This window comes from Mustelus asterias, chromosome 14 (genome assembly GCF_964213995.1).
Source record: "Mustelus asterias chromosome 14, sMusAst1.hap1.1, whole genome shotgun sequence".
NCBI lineage: Eukaryota > Metazoa > Chordata > Chondrichthyes > Carcharhiniformes > Triakidae > Mustelus > Mustelus asterias.
In genome coordinates, this window is record NC_135814.1 from 59138214 (window position 1) to 59155502 (window position 17289).

Here is a 17289-nt window from a genome sequence, read left to right on the forward strand (position 1 = left end):
ACACGGCATAAAATCTTTGACACCCAACTAAGATGCATTTCATTCAAAAGACATCACCTTCGACAGTGCAGCACTGCTTCCATACTAAAATAAAAGCAAAATACTGTGGATTCTGGAAATCAGAAATAAAAACAGGAAGTGCAGGAAAGACTCAGCAGGTTTGGCAGCATCTGTGGAGAGAGAAATAGTGGGGGCGATTCTCCCAAAAGTGCTGAATTGGCGGGAAAACTGTTCTAAATCCCGACTCAGTTCAGCTTTTCACCTGAATCTCGGCACTCTGTGCACTGCAGAGGTCCCAGTCGTGAATATCATTAAAAGCCCAGGGAGGCAGGGCCTATTCACGCCGGAGTTTGACAGCTCCGGAACTCTGCGCATGCGCAGGGATCCCAATCTGCCAGACTCCCCGTTTGCTGGCCAGCTCAACCACTGGCCAGCCTGGGACCCCCACAGTGCTGCCCGTCCAGCCCCCCCACGGCCCGATCGCGACTCCCACAGCAATTCCGAGGCCAGCCCTGACCGCCCCCCCCCCGTCCCAGAGCACCCCGATGCACAGCCCTCCCCCTCCCAGCAGTGATGACCCCCTCACCCTGGCAGAACCCCCCCCCCCCTGCTGACCTCCCCCAGGGTCCCCCCCTGGCAGACCAACCCCCCACTAGCCCGCCCCAATTGCTGCCCTCCCTCCATCCCAGACCGATTCTGTCTGCAGAGTGGCAGCGGGACCCCTCACACCCACCGATCACCCCTAGGCCCCGCCCACTGCCCGACAGGCAGTGCCAAGGTGTTCCCTGGACATGGGCGCTTTGCCCTTTGGGCAGTGCTGGGGGCACAGGCTGACACTGCCAGGGTGCCTATACCTAGGGGGCACCACCACCCCGCCGCCTGACCCATGCAATTAGGAAAGTGTATTGAGATGGATAGAAAACTGGTTGGCAGAGAGGAAACTAAAAGTAGGAATTAATGGGTGCTTTTCAAATTGGCAGGCAGTAACTAGTAGGGTGCCACAGGGATCGGTGCTGGGACGCCAGCTATTCACAATATATATTAATGATTTGGATGAAGGAACAAAATGTAACATCTCAAAGTTTGCAGATGATACCAAGTTGGGTGGGAGGGTGAACTGTGACGCGGATGCAGAGATCCTTCAGAATGATCTGGACAGGTTGGGTGAGTGGGCAAATCAATGGCAGATGCAGTATAATTTGGATAAATGTGAGATTATTCACTTTGGAAGCAAACACAAGACGACAGATTGCGACCCAAATAGCTGTAAATTGGGAGAGGGGAGTGTGCAGCGGGACCTGGGTGTCCTTGTGCACCAGTCACTGAAGGTAAGCATGCAGGTGCAGCAGGTGGTAAAGAAGGCAAATGGCATGTTGGCCTTCATTGCGAGAGGTTTAGAGTACAGGAGCTGGGATGTGTTGTTGCAATTATACAGGGCCTTGGTGAGGCCACACCTAGAGAACTGTGTGCAGTTTTGGTCTCCTTTTCTGAGGAAGGATGTTCTTGTTCTCGAGGGAGTGCAGTGAAGGTTTACCATGCTGATTCCGGGGATGGCAGGACTGATGTATGAGAAGAGGTTGACTAAGTTAGGATGGTTTTCACTGGAGTTCAGACGAATGAGGGGAATTTCATAGAGACTTATAAAATTCTAACAGGATTAGGCAGGGTTAATGCAGGGAGGGTGTTCCCGATGGTGGGGGAGTCCAGAACCAGGGGTCATAGTCTGAGGAATCAGGGTAGCCCATTTAGGGCGTAAGTGAGGAGACATTTCTTCACCCAAAGTTTAGTGAGCCTGTGGAATTCATTACCACAGAAAGTAGTTGATGCCAAAACATTTAATGTATTCAGGAGGCGGCTAGATATAGCACTTGGGGCGAATGGGATCAAAGGTTACGGGGAAAAAGCAGGATTAGGCTATTGAGTTGGACGATCAGCCATGATCATAATGAATGGCGGAGTAGTCTCGAAGGGCCAAATGGCCTCCTCCTATCTTCTATGTTTCTATGTCTATTTTGAGTTATGTTACTTAATTTCCACAACAGATAAAAATTGTCCTTTTCTTGATACTGTGCATTATCTCTAGCTTTAACCACCTGTTCGAATATAATTATTTAGAGCTAAAGGGCCAAATGGCCTCCGCCTGTATGTTCCTTCTATGTTTCTATGTAAAATATTAACTGTGTTTCTCTCCATATATGCTGAATATTTCCAGCATCTTTTATTATTGCTTCCATACTGTCAGCTTAAAGTAGGTGCTCAAGTGTCAGCATTGGAGATTGAACACAATCCCTCTGAGCCAGAGGGAAGAGTGCTCCAACTGGGTCAAGATTAGCATGTTAATGCCAAAATGGTGTGCAGAATGCTGAAGAGGTAACAGGTGACGTCCAAATGAGTTCGTTAAAATATACAATTATATTTAATCAGGGCATTTGATTACATAACAATATTTATACACAAACAAAAATGCCAACATGCAACAATTGCAGTAAACCTAATATAGGCAACATTATCTCATTAAATTGAAATTAATAACCTTCTTTGTGTATTACTATGACATTAGTATTGTTGTCTCTGCATTTCTTATTCTACAAGCCTCACTAAATGCTGAGTGATGCACTGCATTCACCTTTCAGCAAATCATTGCAAACGGACCTCATGCCATGCCTAATATGTCACTTCTCTCGAAATATTTAACTGACATAACATATAGCAATGAAGACATTGAACCCTCAAAATTAAATATTGTCCTCTTGTGATGTCTTTTAGATTTTACAAGGTACTCACTTGCTGCATTGAATTCTTTGAACCTCAAATATTTAATTCTCTTCAGGGTTGAGGTGATTCTAGCACCAGCAACACTAGATTTCATTTTTAAGAATGCTATTTACCATCAGGGTAAATGTTGTGGTCAAATTAGCCTTTCTAAATAATAAAGTGCTATTTATATACATTATATAATTTTTTTTCTATTTTCTATAAAGTAAGTTGCTTCTTTTTTACTTGGGTATAATTTATCCAAAATTGTATTTTTAAAAATCTCTTCCCTTTCCTTATACTCTTTCATCCCCTATAAGGTGGCTGGGCTGTGCTTTCAAGCTTCTGTCAGTGTTGCTCAAAGTCCAATGATTAAGAATTGCCTATGGTGACTGTGCATTAACTCTCTCCGTTGTTGTGAGAACGTGCCTGACCTTTTCCATACAAATTTCTCCAGAAACAACCATTGTCAACAGGAATTCATTTTGTTAAATCTTAGGTGAGAGCACTGTTCCTGCCAAGACCTAGTGCAGTGTGTTACTATCCAATGCACTAAACCACTGCATTACTGTGTCCATTGGTGAATTTTTAATTGATCGTACCCAATAGGTATAATACATTATTGTATGTGCATTAATAAGGGGTCACGTGCCAGGAGTTCTGGAGTACAGGCAGACACACAGCATGTAAGAGCTGCTCAGTTACTGTTAATTAACACCTACTGTTGTTAGTCCATGGTTGCCAGTTATTGGAACCCAATACATCTACAACCAACGCTTTGTTATAATTCAACAGACTGAGATGGGAATTTTAATTCTAAAATAAGGAGGAAGGCAAGTTCTTGCAGAATATGTAAACAGGCTTTCACAAGAATAAAAGAGACGGTGGAGTATGCAGACAAAGTTGACTGAGTGACAGGAAGAGAGCACTGGTAAATGGTTGTTTTTCTGAACTGAAGGAAAGTATGCAGTGGGGTTTTCCCAGGGGTTGGTACTGGGGCCACTGCTTTTCTTGATCCATATTAATGGCCTAGACCTGGGTGTACAGATCACATTTTCAAAATTTGCTGATGACACAAAACATAAAGAGGCATAGTGAATTTTAATGAGGATAGTGAGAAACGTTCTGAGGACATTATTGGTGGAGGTGGTAGTGGAATCGGTGGAAGATGAAATTTAACACAGAGTAGTGTGAAGTAATGCATTTTGGTAAGAAGAACAAAGAGGCAATATAAAATAAAGGATAACATTCTGATGTGGGATGCAGCAACAAGGAGAGACCTGGGGTTACATGTACACAAATCGTTGAAGCTGGCAGGGCAAGTTGAGAAAGTGGCTAAAAAGGCATATAGGATTTTTGGGTCAGTGAGGAGGTTATAATGAATCTTTATAAAACACTGATTCAGCCTCAACTGGAGTATTGTGTCAAATTCTGGTACCACACTTCAGGAAGCATGTAAAGGCTTCAGAGAGGGTGCAGAAAAGATTTATGAGGATAATTCCAGTGGTGAGGGACTTCAGTTATGTAGATAGGTGGGAAGAGCCAGGGTTGTTCTCCTTAATGAAGGCGAGAGGAGGTGTTCAAGATCAAAGCTAGTGTGGGTAGTATTTATAGAGAGAAACTGTTCCCATCGGCAGAAATGTTGAGTACTAGACATAAGGCAATTGGCAAAAGAACCAATGACAACATGAGGAAAACGTTTTCATGCAATGAGTATTTAGAGCTTGGAATACGCTGCCTGAGAGTGTGGGTGGAGGCAGATTCAATTATGCCTTTAAAAAGGGAATTTATTAAGCTCCTGAAGAGAAACCATTTTGTACGGCTACGGAGAAAGGGCGGCAAAGTGTGACTAGATGAGCTATTCTGGCAGAGAGCCAGCACAGATATGACAAGCTGAATAAAAACATAAGAAACAGCAGATGAAGGTCATGTTGTGTTTCGAGTCTGCCCCAGATCACATGATGAAGAGAGCAGTACAAGGGATCAACAGGTGACTCCAGCAGTATAGATAGATCCGCCTGGACTGGGAATGGCGATGCCTGTTGTAGATGTGGAACCAGAACTCCCAGTTGTTGCAATAACAGAGAACACAGCAGTTGCCAAAAGCGATCTAGATCCTGGGTTGATAAGTTTGCCACTTAACACAGCCAACCTGATTTTTCATATCCAGACGAACATAGCTCATAGTTGAGACGGTCTAAAAAATTTTGGATGTCATCGGATCGATTGATTCGATTTGATTTGACTTCTCATTGTCACATGTATAGTATAAGTGCAAAGTACTGCTTCTTGCGCAGACAAAGCATACCATACATAGAGAAGGAAACAAGAGAGTGCAGAATGTAGTGTTACAGTCATAGCTAGGGTGTGGAGAAAGATCAACTTAATACGAGGCAGGTCCATTCAAAACTCTGATTGCAGCAGGGAAGAAGCTGTCCTTCTGTCAGTTGGTATATGACCTCAGACTTTCGTACACTTTTCCTGAGGGAAGAAGGTGGAAGAGAGCATGTCCATGTTTTCAAGGCAGCGGGAAGTGTAGAGTCCATGGATGGGAGGCTGGCTTGCGAGATGGACTAGGCTTCGTTCATGACTCTTTGTGTTTTTTTTTCGACAGAGCAGGAGCCATACCAAGCTGTGATACAACCAGAAAGAATGCCTTCTATGGTGCTTCTGTAAAAGTTGGTGAGAGTCGTAGCGGACATGCCAAATTTCCTTCACCTTCTGAGAAAGTAGAGGTGTTGGTGAGCTCTCTTAACTATAGCGTCGGTGTGGGGGGACAAAGACAAGTTGTTAGTGATCGGGTCACCTAGAAACTTGAGGTTCTTGACCATTTCAACTTCGTCCCCATTGATGTAGACAGGGGATGTTCTCCACTATGCTTCCTGAAATGATGATTATCTCCTTTGTTTTGTTGACATTGAGGGGGAGATTATTGTCGTCACACCAGTTCACCAGATTCTCTATCTCTTTCCTGTACTCATCCCATCATTGTTTGAGATCCGACCCACTATGGTGGTGTCATCAGCAAACTTGAAAATCAAGTTGAAGGGGAATTTGGCCAGTCATAGGTGTATAAGGAGTATAATAAGGGGCTGAGGACACAGCCTTGTAGGTCACCGGTGGATGATCGCTGAGGAAGTGTTGTTGCCTATCCTTACTGCTTGCAGTCTATGGATTAACATAGAAACATAGAAACATAGAAAACTACAGCACAAAACAGGCCCTTCGGCCCCACAAGTTGTGCTGAACATATCCCTACCTTTTAGGCCGACCTATAACCCTCCATCCTATTAAGTCCCATGTACTCATCCAGGAGTCTCTTAAAAGACCCTATTGAGTTTGCCTCCACCACCACTGACGGCAGCCGATTCCACTCGCCCACCACCCTCTGTGTGAAAAACTTCCCCCTAACATTTCCCCTGTACCTACAGCCCAGCACCTTAAACCTGTGTCCTCTCGTAGCAGCCATTTCCACCCTGGGAAAAAGCCTCTGAGAGTCCACCCGATCTATGCCTCTCAACATCTTATATACCTCTATTAGGTCTCCTCTCATCCTTCATCTCTCCAAGGAGAAAAGACCGAGCTCCCTCAGCCTATTCTCATAAGGCATGCCACTCAATCCAGGCAACATCCTTGTAAATCGCCTCTGCACCCTTTCAATCTTTTCCACATCCTTCCTGTAATGAGGCGACCAGAACTGAGCACAGTACTCCAAGTGGGGTCTGACGAGGGTCTTATATAGCTGCATCATTATACCCGGACTCCTAAACTCAATCCCTCAATTGATAAAGGCCAGCACACCATACGCTTTCTTAACCACCTCCTCCACCTGCGGGGCCGATTTTAGAGTCCTATGGACCCAGACCCCAAGGTCCTTCTGATCCTCCACAGTACTAAGAGTCTTTCCCTTTATATTGTACTCCTTCATCCCATTTGACCTGCCAAAATGGACCACTACGCATTTATCTGTGTTAAAGTCCATCTGCCACTTCTCCGCCCAGTCTTGCATCCTATCTATGTCCCTCTGTAACTTCTGACATCCCTCCAGACTATCCACAATCCCACCAACCTTCGTGTCGTCGGCAAACTTACCAACCCATCCCTCCACTTCCTCATCCAGGTCATTTATAAAAATGACAAACAGCAAGGGTCCCAGAACAGATCCCTGGGGCACACCACTGGTGACCGACCTCCATTTAGAAAAAGACCCATCTATACACACTCTCTGCCTCCTTTGGGCAAGCCAGTTCTGGATTCACAGGGCAGCAGCCCCATGGATCCCATGCCCTCTCACTTTTTCTAGAAGCCTTGCATGGGGGACCTTATCGAACGCCTTGCTAAAATCCATATAAACCACATCTACCGCTTTCCCTTCGTCAATGTGTTTGGTCACATTTTCGAAGAACTCCACCAGGCTCGTAAGGCACGATCTGCCTTTGACAAAGCCATGCTGAGTGTTCTTGAGCATACTAAACCTCTCTAAATGCTCATAAATCTTGTCCCTCAGGATCTTCTCCATCAGCTTACCAACCACTGAGGTTAGACTCACCGGTCGGTAATTTCCTGAGCTATCCCTATTCCCCTTCTTGAAAATAGGAACCACATCCGCAATCCTCCAATCCTCCGGCACCTCTCCCGTCGCAATCGACGACGCAAAAATCATCGCCAGAGGCTCTGCAATCTCTTCCTTCGTCTCCCACAGTAACCTGGGGTACATCCCATCTGGACCCGGCGACTTATCTATCTTGATGCCATTCAAAGATTCCAGCACAACCTCTTTGTTAAAGTCCACATACTCAATCTTTTCAGTCCACCGCAAGCCCACAGTACATCCACCCATGTCCTTTCCCTCTGTGAAAACCGAGGCAAAATACTCATTAAGCACCTCTGCCATTTCTACTGGTTCCATACTGATTTTCCCGCCTTCACCTTTTATAGGCCCTATTCCTTCACGTCTCATCCTTTTACTCTTCACATATTTATAGAATGCCTTAGGGTTTTCCTTAATTCTACTTGCCAAGGCCTTCTCGTGACCCCTTCTGGCTCTCCTAATTTCCTTCTTTAGTCCCTTCTTATAAGCCGTATACTCATCTAGATCCCTATCTTCGCCAAGCTCTCTGAACCTTTTGTGTGTTTTCCTTTTCTTCTCGACTTGGTCCCGCACAGCTTTCGTGCACCACGGTTCCTTTAACCTACCAACTCCTCCCTGTCTGCTCGGAACATTATCCTGTAGAACCCTAGACAGACATTCCTTGAAAAACTGCCACCTCTCTTCAGTAGATTTCCCCGAGAATACCTCCTTCCAATTTACTCCTCTAATTTGCTGCCTTATGTCTTCATATTTCCCCTTACTCCATATAAACACTTTCCTAGCTTGCCTGATCCTCTCTTTTTCCAATGCAAGCATAAAGGAGATAGAGTTATGATCGCTATCCCCAAGATGCTCTCCCACTGAGAGATCTGACACCTGGATACCTATCCAGGCTCATTGGTCAGGATTAGGAAGTCTAGGATCCAGTTGCAGAGGGAAGAGCTGACCCCCCCAAGCCAGAGTTTGGAGATGAGTTTCGTAGGAATAATGGTGTTGAAGGCTGAGCTGTAGTCAATAAATAGGCGTCTGACATAGGTGTCTTTGTTATCTCGGTGCTGCGGGGTTGAGTGTAGGGCCAGGGAGATGGCATCTGTTGTGAACCTGTTGCAGCGATAGGTGAACTACAATGGATCCAGGTAATTTAGGAGGCCGGAATTGATTCGTGCCATGACTAACCTTTCGAAGCACTTCATAATTATGGATATTAGAGCCACTGGACGATAGTCATTAAGGCATGCTGCCTGACTTTTCTTTGGTACAGGGATGATGGTCGTCTTCTTGAAGTAGATAAGGACTTCAGATTGGTATAAAGAGAGGTTAAAGATGGCTGCGAATACCCCCACCAACTGGTCTGCGCGGGATCCGAGTGCTCGTTCGGGTACCCCATCTGGGACAGTTGCTTTCCGTGGGTTGACTTTCGAGAAAGCTGATCTGACGTCTGCGATGGTGACCTCGGATATGGGTTCAGCTGAGGCTTCCGAGGTGGAGGGCGTGCTTTCTCTGATCTCTTGCTCAAAACGGGCATAGCAATGCGTTGAGCTCATCGGGGAGGAGTGCACTAGTGCCAGCAATTCTACATGCCTTCATCTTGTAGCCGGTTATGTCTTGCAGACCTTGCCATAGTCGGTGGGGGTCCGTGTGGCTAGCCTGGAATTCCAACTTGGTTCGGTATTGTCTTTTGGCATCTTTGATGGATCTCCGTAGGTCATATCTGGATTTCTTGTATAGGTTAGGGTTGCCTGACTTGAACGCCTCAGACGATTAAACCTCTGACAAGTTGCCATGGGGGTTTTCCCCCGATTTTTAAAAAATAATTTGTTTGTGTTAACTGCCTTTTTTTGTCTTCTCCTTAGGTGACTTCAGGAGTTGGGGGCAAGGAGTGTGGTAGCCTGACCCCCTTTAAGGGGGTGTTCCCTGAGGGCCATATGGTTGGGCCAGACCCTATGAAGTATCAAGGTGGGAATGCTAGGGCATGTATCCTGGGGTGGGGACCCGAGGAGGAGTTGAATAGTTATTCAGTCGGACTCTATTTGTATATATATTGTTAATTGTTGCTTCAGCAATAAAGCCTTTAATGCTTATGGAGCCTTATGGAGTCGCTTTCAATTTATTACGATCTCATCATTGCTGGCCTTTTGAGAGAGGTGGCTGCCACGGAATGGAAAATGTTCAAAATATTCCAGAATCTCTTCTTTAACATATACAGGAGGTGGAATATTTGATTGACCAGATATGTGTTGATATATGAGTTTTGTTTTAGCAACATTCAAGAACAGGCCAAGTTTCTTGCACACAGAACTGAAGAGAATGGCTTGTAAATTTGGTGCAAAGTGGTCAATGATATTGCAATCATCCTCAAACTGTAGATCATGTATGTTTATGGCGGTCAGTTTAGATTTGGCACAGAGGGGACTAAGGCTAAAGAGTTTTCCATCTAGGTGGTATTTAATACTCATACCAGGGGGAAGCTGATCTTTAGGGTGTATTGTCACTATCAGATAGATTGTAAATAGTAAGGGGGCTATCTCATAGCCTTGCTTGATTCAAGATGCTGTCATATCATCATGGATTGTAATCGAGTTTCTCGCACATCCAAATCATTGGAGCACAATCCACAGAGCCTTACGATTTACTGGATCAGATATTTTGCTCAGGTTGATAAAAGCAGTGAGGAGTTCTTAGTGTTCTCAATATTTTTCTTGGATTTATCTGCAACAAAGACCATTGCAGAGGTTCCTCTGGAAGGTCCAAAGTTACACTGCGTCTCTCGGAGTATTTCCTCAATGACAGGTATGAACAAGAGGAAAATACCTGAATAGCTTCTAAAGCAAGATTTATCTCCCTTCTTGAAGATAGTTGCAACTGTTGCATTCCTGAGATCAAGAAGTGGGGGGAGGGGGTTGTGGGAGAGTTCTTTTTCCTCCCAAATCCATAAGATGAGTGCATGGAATCTGCTTGTGAGCAAGATCCCAGCAGCTTTGAAAATCTTAGCTGGGATACCATGGTGGCCACCGGCTTTGATGTTTTTCATTCATCTAATTGCTTGTTGCAGTTTTCGCACTGATGGTGGTTCACCCATGGATTCTATCAGAGAATTGGAGGCTTCGTCTGGAGCGTATCAGCTCCCACTGTAGATTCATGGTTGAAGAGTTGTTTAAAATGTTCTTTCCAGTGTTGATTGATGGTATTGTCATCCTTAAGAAGAGAAACAATATCTTGTGAGCAAGAATAATTTTGTCCATTTGACTTTAGTCTAATGATGGCTTGGTGACATCAAACAAGTTTTGCATTTCATTATGTTCAGCATATGTTGGATCTCTTGGGCTTTCTCTTCCCACCACATGTCCTTTAGCCTTTCTGATTTGTCTTTCGACATCAACCTTGATCCATTGGATGCTGCCTTTTTGATTTGTGACCTTTTGTTTTTCTGTCAGATGAAGGCTGCTCATTTTTGTCCTGGTGATGACGATGCGCCAGTCCAATGGCCCGGGCAAAGGGGTCGAGTACAGCTTGACATTATTTGATCCCACAGTTCCAGAAGTGAGTAAAATGCATGAAGATTTTCCAGATTGTTTGTGAACTGCACGAGGAATTCCGGCTTTTGGGCCTGACAATGTCTTGCTGCAAGGTGAATGTTCATCAGAAATTGAGCAAGTCTGTGAGCTGCCCAGAATCAGCAGTCGCCTGCATGGATCATGTGGAGATGCCGGCGTTGGACTGGGGTAAACCATCCCGAGGCATGGTACATTGGGGAAACTATGCAGACGCTGCGACAACGGATGAATGAACACTGCTCAACAATCACCAGGCAAGACTGTTCTCTTCCTGTTGGGGAGCACTTCAGCAGTCATGGGCATTCGGCCTCTGATATTCGGGTAAGCGTTCTCCAAGGCGGCCTTCACGACACACGGCAGCGCAGAGTCGCTGAGCAGAAACTGATAGCCAAGTTCCGCACACACAAGGACGGCCTCAACCGGGATATTGGGTTCATGTCACACTATTTGTAACCCCCACAGCTTGCCTGGACCTGCAAAGTTTCACTGGCTGTCTTGTCTGGAGACAATACACATCTTTTTAGCCTGTCTTGATGCTCTCTCCACTCATGTTCTTTATATCTTAAAGACTTGATTAGTTGTAAGTATTCGCATTCCAACCATTATTCATGTAAATTGAGTCTGTGTCTTTATATGCCCTGTTTGTGAACAGAATTCCCACTCACCTGAAGAAGGTGCTTGGGGCTCCGAAAGCTTGTGTGGCTTTTGCTACCAAATAAACCTATTGGACTTTAACCTGGTGTTGTTAAACTTCTTACTGGATCAAGTGATACAGACATCACTTAGATCATAATCCAGGAGGTGACAATGGAGGATCCTGGATGCCTCCATGTAGTTTTATATTTGTCCTTGTTATATCATTAAGTGGTTGCATGATTGCTTTAAAAGACAGTCACATAATTTAATCATAGAATCCCAATAGTGCAGAAGGAGGCCATTCGGTCCATTGAGTCTGTACTGAACCGACCACAATCCCACCCAAGCCCTATTCCCATAATCCCACACATTTACTCTGCTAATCCGCCTGACACTATGGTCAATTTAGCATGACCAATCCACCTAATCTGTGCATCTTTAGACTGTGGGAGGAAACCAGAGCACCCGGAGGAAACCCACGCAGACACAGGGAGAACATGCAAACTCCACACAGACAGTGACCCAAGGCTGGAATTGAAGTCGGGTCCCTGTCGCTGTGAGGCAGCAGTGCTAACCACTGTGCCATCATGCCACCCTATAAATGGTGATGTCATCTTGTTTAGTTTCAGTTTCTACTCTGTACAGGCAACAGTTCCTTCAATAAACATCTTGTTGTTATTTTTCTTTTTGTTTAAACCCATAACCCCTAACACAGTTAGAACATTACAGTTCTTCTAGCAGAAGAGGGACTTAGTTATAATAAGGCCTTGCTGAGCACAGTAAGAAGTCTCACAACACCAGGTTAAAGTCCAACAGGTTTATTTGAAATCACGAGCTTTCGGAGCGCTGCTCCTTCATCAGGTGAGAGTGACTTACCTGATGAAGGAGCAGCACTCCGAAAGCTCATGATTCCAAATAAATTGTTGGACTTCAACCTGGTGTTCTGAGACTTCGTACTGTGCTCACCCCAGTCCAACGCCGACATCTCCACATCACAGCACAGTATGGCAGTGGGAGGACATCATTTGCTTTGGCTTTTCCCACTCCATTGTTCCAAATGGTTCCACTTTGGACATCAGAGTTACGGCCAACACTGCATTAAAGACCTCAGAATAATGATCTTGTCTTCTTTTACGATAATGACGTTCATTAACGTCAGAATAGAACTAATCCTTAACATTTCATCAGAATCAAGGCTCTGAGTATAAGTGCTGATGACGGTGGCATATTGGTTATGGCTGATCTATAGGTGAAGTGTCATGAGTCTGGGAAATTCTGCTACTGCATCCAAGATGATCTTATGGATGGCAAATCAACCCCATCAATACAGGGATCACTGTCAGCCTTTCCTTTGAAGTCATAGGTGTATTCCCTGCTCATTTCTTCATCTGTCCCTCCTCAGGAAGTGGAGATGCCGGCGTTGTCCTCCTCAGGAAGGCAGGTCTCATTGAAAGCAGTGATGTTAATTTGAAGTTTTGATATTTCACATGAGATGAATACAGTTCTTCTTTCTTTACAGTTGCCCTTGAGAATCTTCTTGCACAATCTAATGTTCTAAATCACAAAATGCTTTTTTTGACCATGAAGGTGGTGATCTTGCAGGGTGTGCTTCCCCAGCCAGAAGAAAATGGGACAGCCTATTTTTAGGGCACATTTTTCTTGTTCCTTCCTTATTTAGGGTGAGTGGAGGATATCCTGAAAAAGATTGCTCGGTTACAAATATTACTGCCCAAAGACACCTCTGTCGCAACACTCTGTCTTGATGCTCTCTCCACTCACTTTGTTTTGTTTCTTAAAGACTTGATTAGTTGTAAGTATTCGCATTCCAACCATTATTCATGTAAATTGAGTCTGTGTCTTTATATGCTCTGTGAACAGAATTCCCACTCACCTGAAGAAGGGGCTTGCAGCTCCGAAAGCTTGTGTGGCTTTTGCTACCAAATAAACCTGTTGGACTTTAACCTGGTGTTGTTAAACTTCTTACTGTGGCAACACAGATATCCAATGACCTTTACACCTCTATTGCCTATATGCAGATTCTTAACTAGGGTCTTCCAGGTTAATCGCTGTCCCTGACACCAATTCTCCATCGTCACAGGACTCGGCAAACCGATCCTTGTAGAAGCCTGCAAGTGACTTTGTTTCCTGTGGGGACCTGTCATCATCCACATGATCTTGACAGGTTGGTGGTCAAATTTCAGTGACATGCCAGACCATGGTGATCAGGACCACCTTACTGCTGCAATCTTTCTCCTCCTGTACAGCTGCTGAGATGCACAGTTTTCTCTCACATGTTCTGCCACTAAGTACTTCTTTGATTATACTTTTCTGGCACCTCGTCCCAATCTTGCTGCCATAGGGGAAATTGCCAGAAGCAAGGAGTTCCCAATGGCATTGCCCAAGGGATTATCAAAGCACACAAGCCTCCCCACCAAGCCAAGGTGGCTACACAGGGAGAAGGAGAAGTTCGTCAGATAACGCTTCTGTAAAGCACCTTGGGACAGCTTACTATGTTAACATAGAACATAGAAAGCCACAGCACAAACAGGCCCTTCGGCCCACAAGTTGCGCCGATCACATCCCCACCTCTAGGCCTATCTATAGCCCTCAATCCCATTAAATCCCATGTACTCATCCAGAAGTCTCTTAAAAGACCCCAACGAGTTTGCCTCCACCACCACCGACGTCAGCCGATTCCACTCACCCACCACCCTCTGAGTGAAAAACTTACCCCTGACATCCCCCCTGTACCTACCCCCCAGCACCTTAAACCTGTGTCCTCTCGTAGCAACCATTTCAGCCCTTGGAAATAGCCTCTGAGAGTCCACCCTATCCAGACCCCTCAACATCTTGTAAACCTCTATCAGGTCACCTCTCATCCTTCGTCTCTCCAGGGAGAAGAGACCAAGCTCCCTCAACCTATCCTCATAAGGCATGCCCCCCAATCCAGGCAACATCCTTGTAAATCTCCTCTGCACCCTTTCAATGGCTTCAACATCTTTCCTGTAATGAGGTGACCAGAACTGCGCGCAGTACTCCAAGTGGGGTCTAACCAGGGTCCTATAAAGCTGCAGCATTATCTCCCGACTCCTAAACTCAATCCCTCGATTAATGAAGGCTAGTACGCCATACGCCTTCTTGACCGCATCCTCCACCTGCGAGGCCGATTTAAGAGTCCTATGGACCCGGACCCCAAGGTCCTTCTGATCCTCTACACTGCTAAGAATGGTACCCTTCATTTTATACTGCTGCTCCATCCCATTGGATCTGCCAAAATGGATCACTACACACTTATCCGGGTTGAAGTCCATCTGCCACTTCTCTGCCCAGTCTTGCATTCTATCTATGTCTCGCTGCAACTTCTGACATCCCTCCAAACTATCCACAACACCACCTACCTTGGTGTCGTCAGCAAACTTACCAACCCATCCCTCCACTTCCTCATCCAGGTCATTTATGAAAATGACAAACAGCAAGGGTCCCAGAACAGATCCCTGGGGCACTCCACTGGTCACTGACCTCCATGCAGAGAAAGACCCCTCCACAGCCACTCTCTGCCTTCTGCAGGCAAGCCAGTTCTGGATCCACAAGGCAACAGCCCCTTGGATCCCATGCCCTCTCACTTTCTCAAGAAGTCTTGCATGGGGGACCTTATCGAACGCTTTGCTGAAGTCCATATAGTGTTAAAGGCACTATAGACATGTTAAGTTTTTGCAAATGCAAGTAAAGGGTCTAATGCCTGTTTGAGGGTCACTTTACAAAATTTGCTTATAAAAGACAATAGCGTGCACTGTGCATGGTGCAGCCAAACTAGCAACTCTTAAAAAGCTTCCTTTTACATTTTTATAGTTACTCTGTTATGGAGCTGGGATGAATAGGAGCACTCTCCATAGTTTCACATTAAATTCACAGCTCACTGAAGGCCACCGTTTACATATTCCTGATTGTCTATAGCTCCTGCCCTCTATTCTGGACTCTCCAGAGGACTCAGAGGGGTGTCTGAACTGGCCGGAACTTCATGCTTTCTTGGACCGTTAAGCTGGCTCCTGCACTTTGCCCATAATAAAATACGCTGATGGACTAATTGTCCATAGACATCCTGCCTCTAGTTATGAGTAACATGTGCCCTAATTCAGCCATGTTCCAATTTCCAGGCCAAGGTTCATAACTATTTCAGCAATATCGAGAATGAAGTACAAGTTTCTAGTGTCTGAAGAGGTAGCTTAGATCTTCGTATATTAGCTGCAAATGATGGAAATATATAAAGCAAATTGGAAAAGTATTTTTAAAATCCTTAATTTGTGGTTACTACAATTGAACATGTGTGCATTTTTGCATTGGTTGGAAAAAGACAATAAATGTTCAAGTGATTATCACAGTTTGGACCACATTGTCTGATTTGAACATAAGTTATGGAACTGTTGGACTTGTGCAAGAAATGGACTTTCACTTACTGAAGGAGTGAGTTTCAGCTCCGATCTTTCCCTGTCTCCTTGTTCAAAGAATTCACTAGTAACCAGTTCTGCTACCTGCAAGAGGATCAGAGATTTCTGTAAGGAGAGAATGCTTTCTCATCAGCTTTCAATATTACTTTTGATTCTCCATTGTTAGATCTTGCAATTCCCTTTTGTCAATACCTTAGCTAATCATTATGAATGAACAGCATTGAACAGATTTTAGTAAATGTACTATTGCATTTCGAGTCATGTGACATTCATTAAAATGTATACAAGAATTTTGATAGTTCTGAAAATTGAACCACGAGAGGGGAATTTCTACCTTCACAATGGGCGTGGTAGCACACAAAACTGTACTCTCTACACTATAAAAGAACTGAAAATTTAGCTTCCCACACCAAACTGCAAAGGTTCTCCTCTATCACACGACCAGCCAGCTGTTCATAAAATGTGAACACTTCAGATGACAAAATTGAAGTTTGAATTCCCTACATGTAAAGAAAAGTCTCAGTGGAAAGTAAGTTGATATTAAGAGGCTGGGCTGTGGGGGAGGATAAAAGAAAATAATTGGGTTGAAGTGTGTCTACTTCAATGCAAGGAGCATCCGGAACAAGGTAGATGAACTTGGGGCGTGGATTGGTACTTGGGACTACGATGTTGTGGCCATTACGGAGACGTGGGTAGAACAAGGACAGGAATGGTTGTTGGACGTTCCGGGGTATAGATGTTTCACTAAGTGTAGGGAAGCTGGTAAAAGAGGTGGAGGAGTGGCATTGTTAATCAAGGATAGTTTAACGGCTGCGGAAAGGCACTTCGTGGGGGATCTGCACACTGAGGTAATATGGGCTGAAGTTAGAAATAGGAAAGGAGCGGTCACGTTGCTAGGAGTTTACTATAGGCCCCCAAATAGTAATAGAGATGTGGAGGAAGAAATTGCTAAGCAGATTATGGATATGTGTGGGGGTCACAGGGTAGTTGTCATGGGGGACTTTAACTTTCCAAATATTGATTGGAACCTTTGTAGGTCAAATAGTTTGGATGGGGCAGTTTTTGTGCACTGTGTGCGGGAGGGTTTCCTGACACAATATGTGGATGGGCCGACTAGAGGTGAGGCCACATTGGATTTGGTACTGGGAAATGAACCGGGCCAAGTGTTAGATTTGGTTGTGGGAGAGTAATTTGGAGATAGTGACCACAATTCGGTGTCTTTTGTTATTGCAATGGAGAGGGATAGGGCCGTACGGCAGGGCAAGGTTTACAATTGGGGGAGGGGTAATTATGATGCGATTAGGCAAGA

The 17289-nt window shown here is 44.9% G+C and overlaps 1 protein-coding gene across 1 annotated transcript in view; it reads right to left on the reverse strand.

Annotated features, from left to right (window-relative positions):
• Positions 1 to 17289, reverse strand: part of pde11a (phosphodiesterase 11a) — a 362109-nt gene that overhangs the window by 45193 nt on the left and 299627 nt on the right. The window contains exon 18 of the mRNA XM_078229219.1: positions 15990 to 16064. Within this exon, the coding sequence (XP_078085345.1) occupies positions 15990 to 16064 (75 nt within the window). The remainder of the gene's footprint in view (positions 1 to 15989; positions 16065 to 17289) is intronic.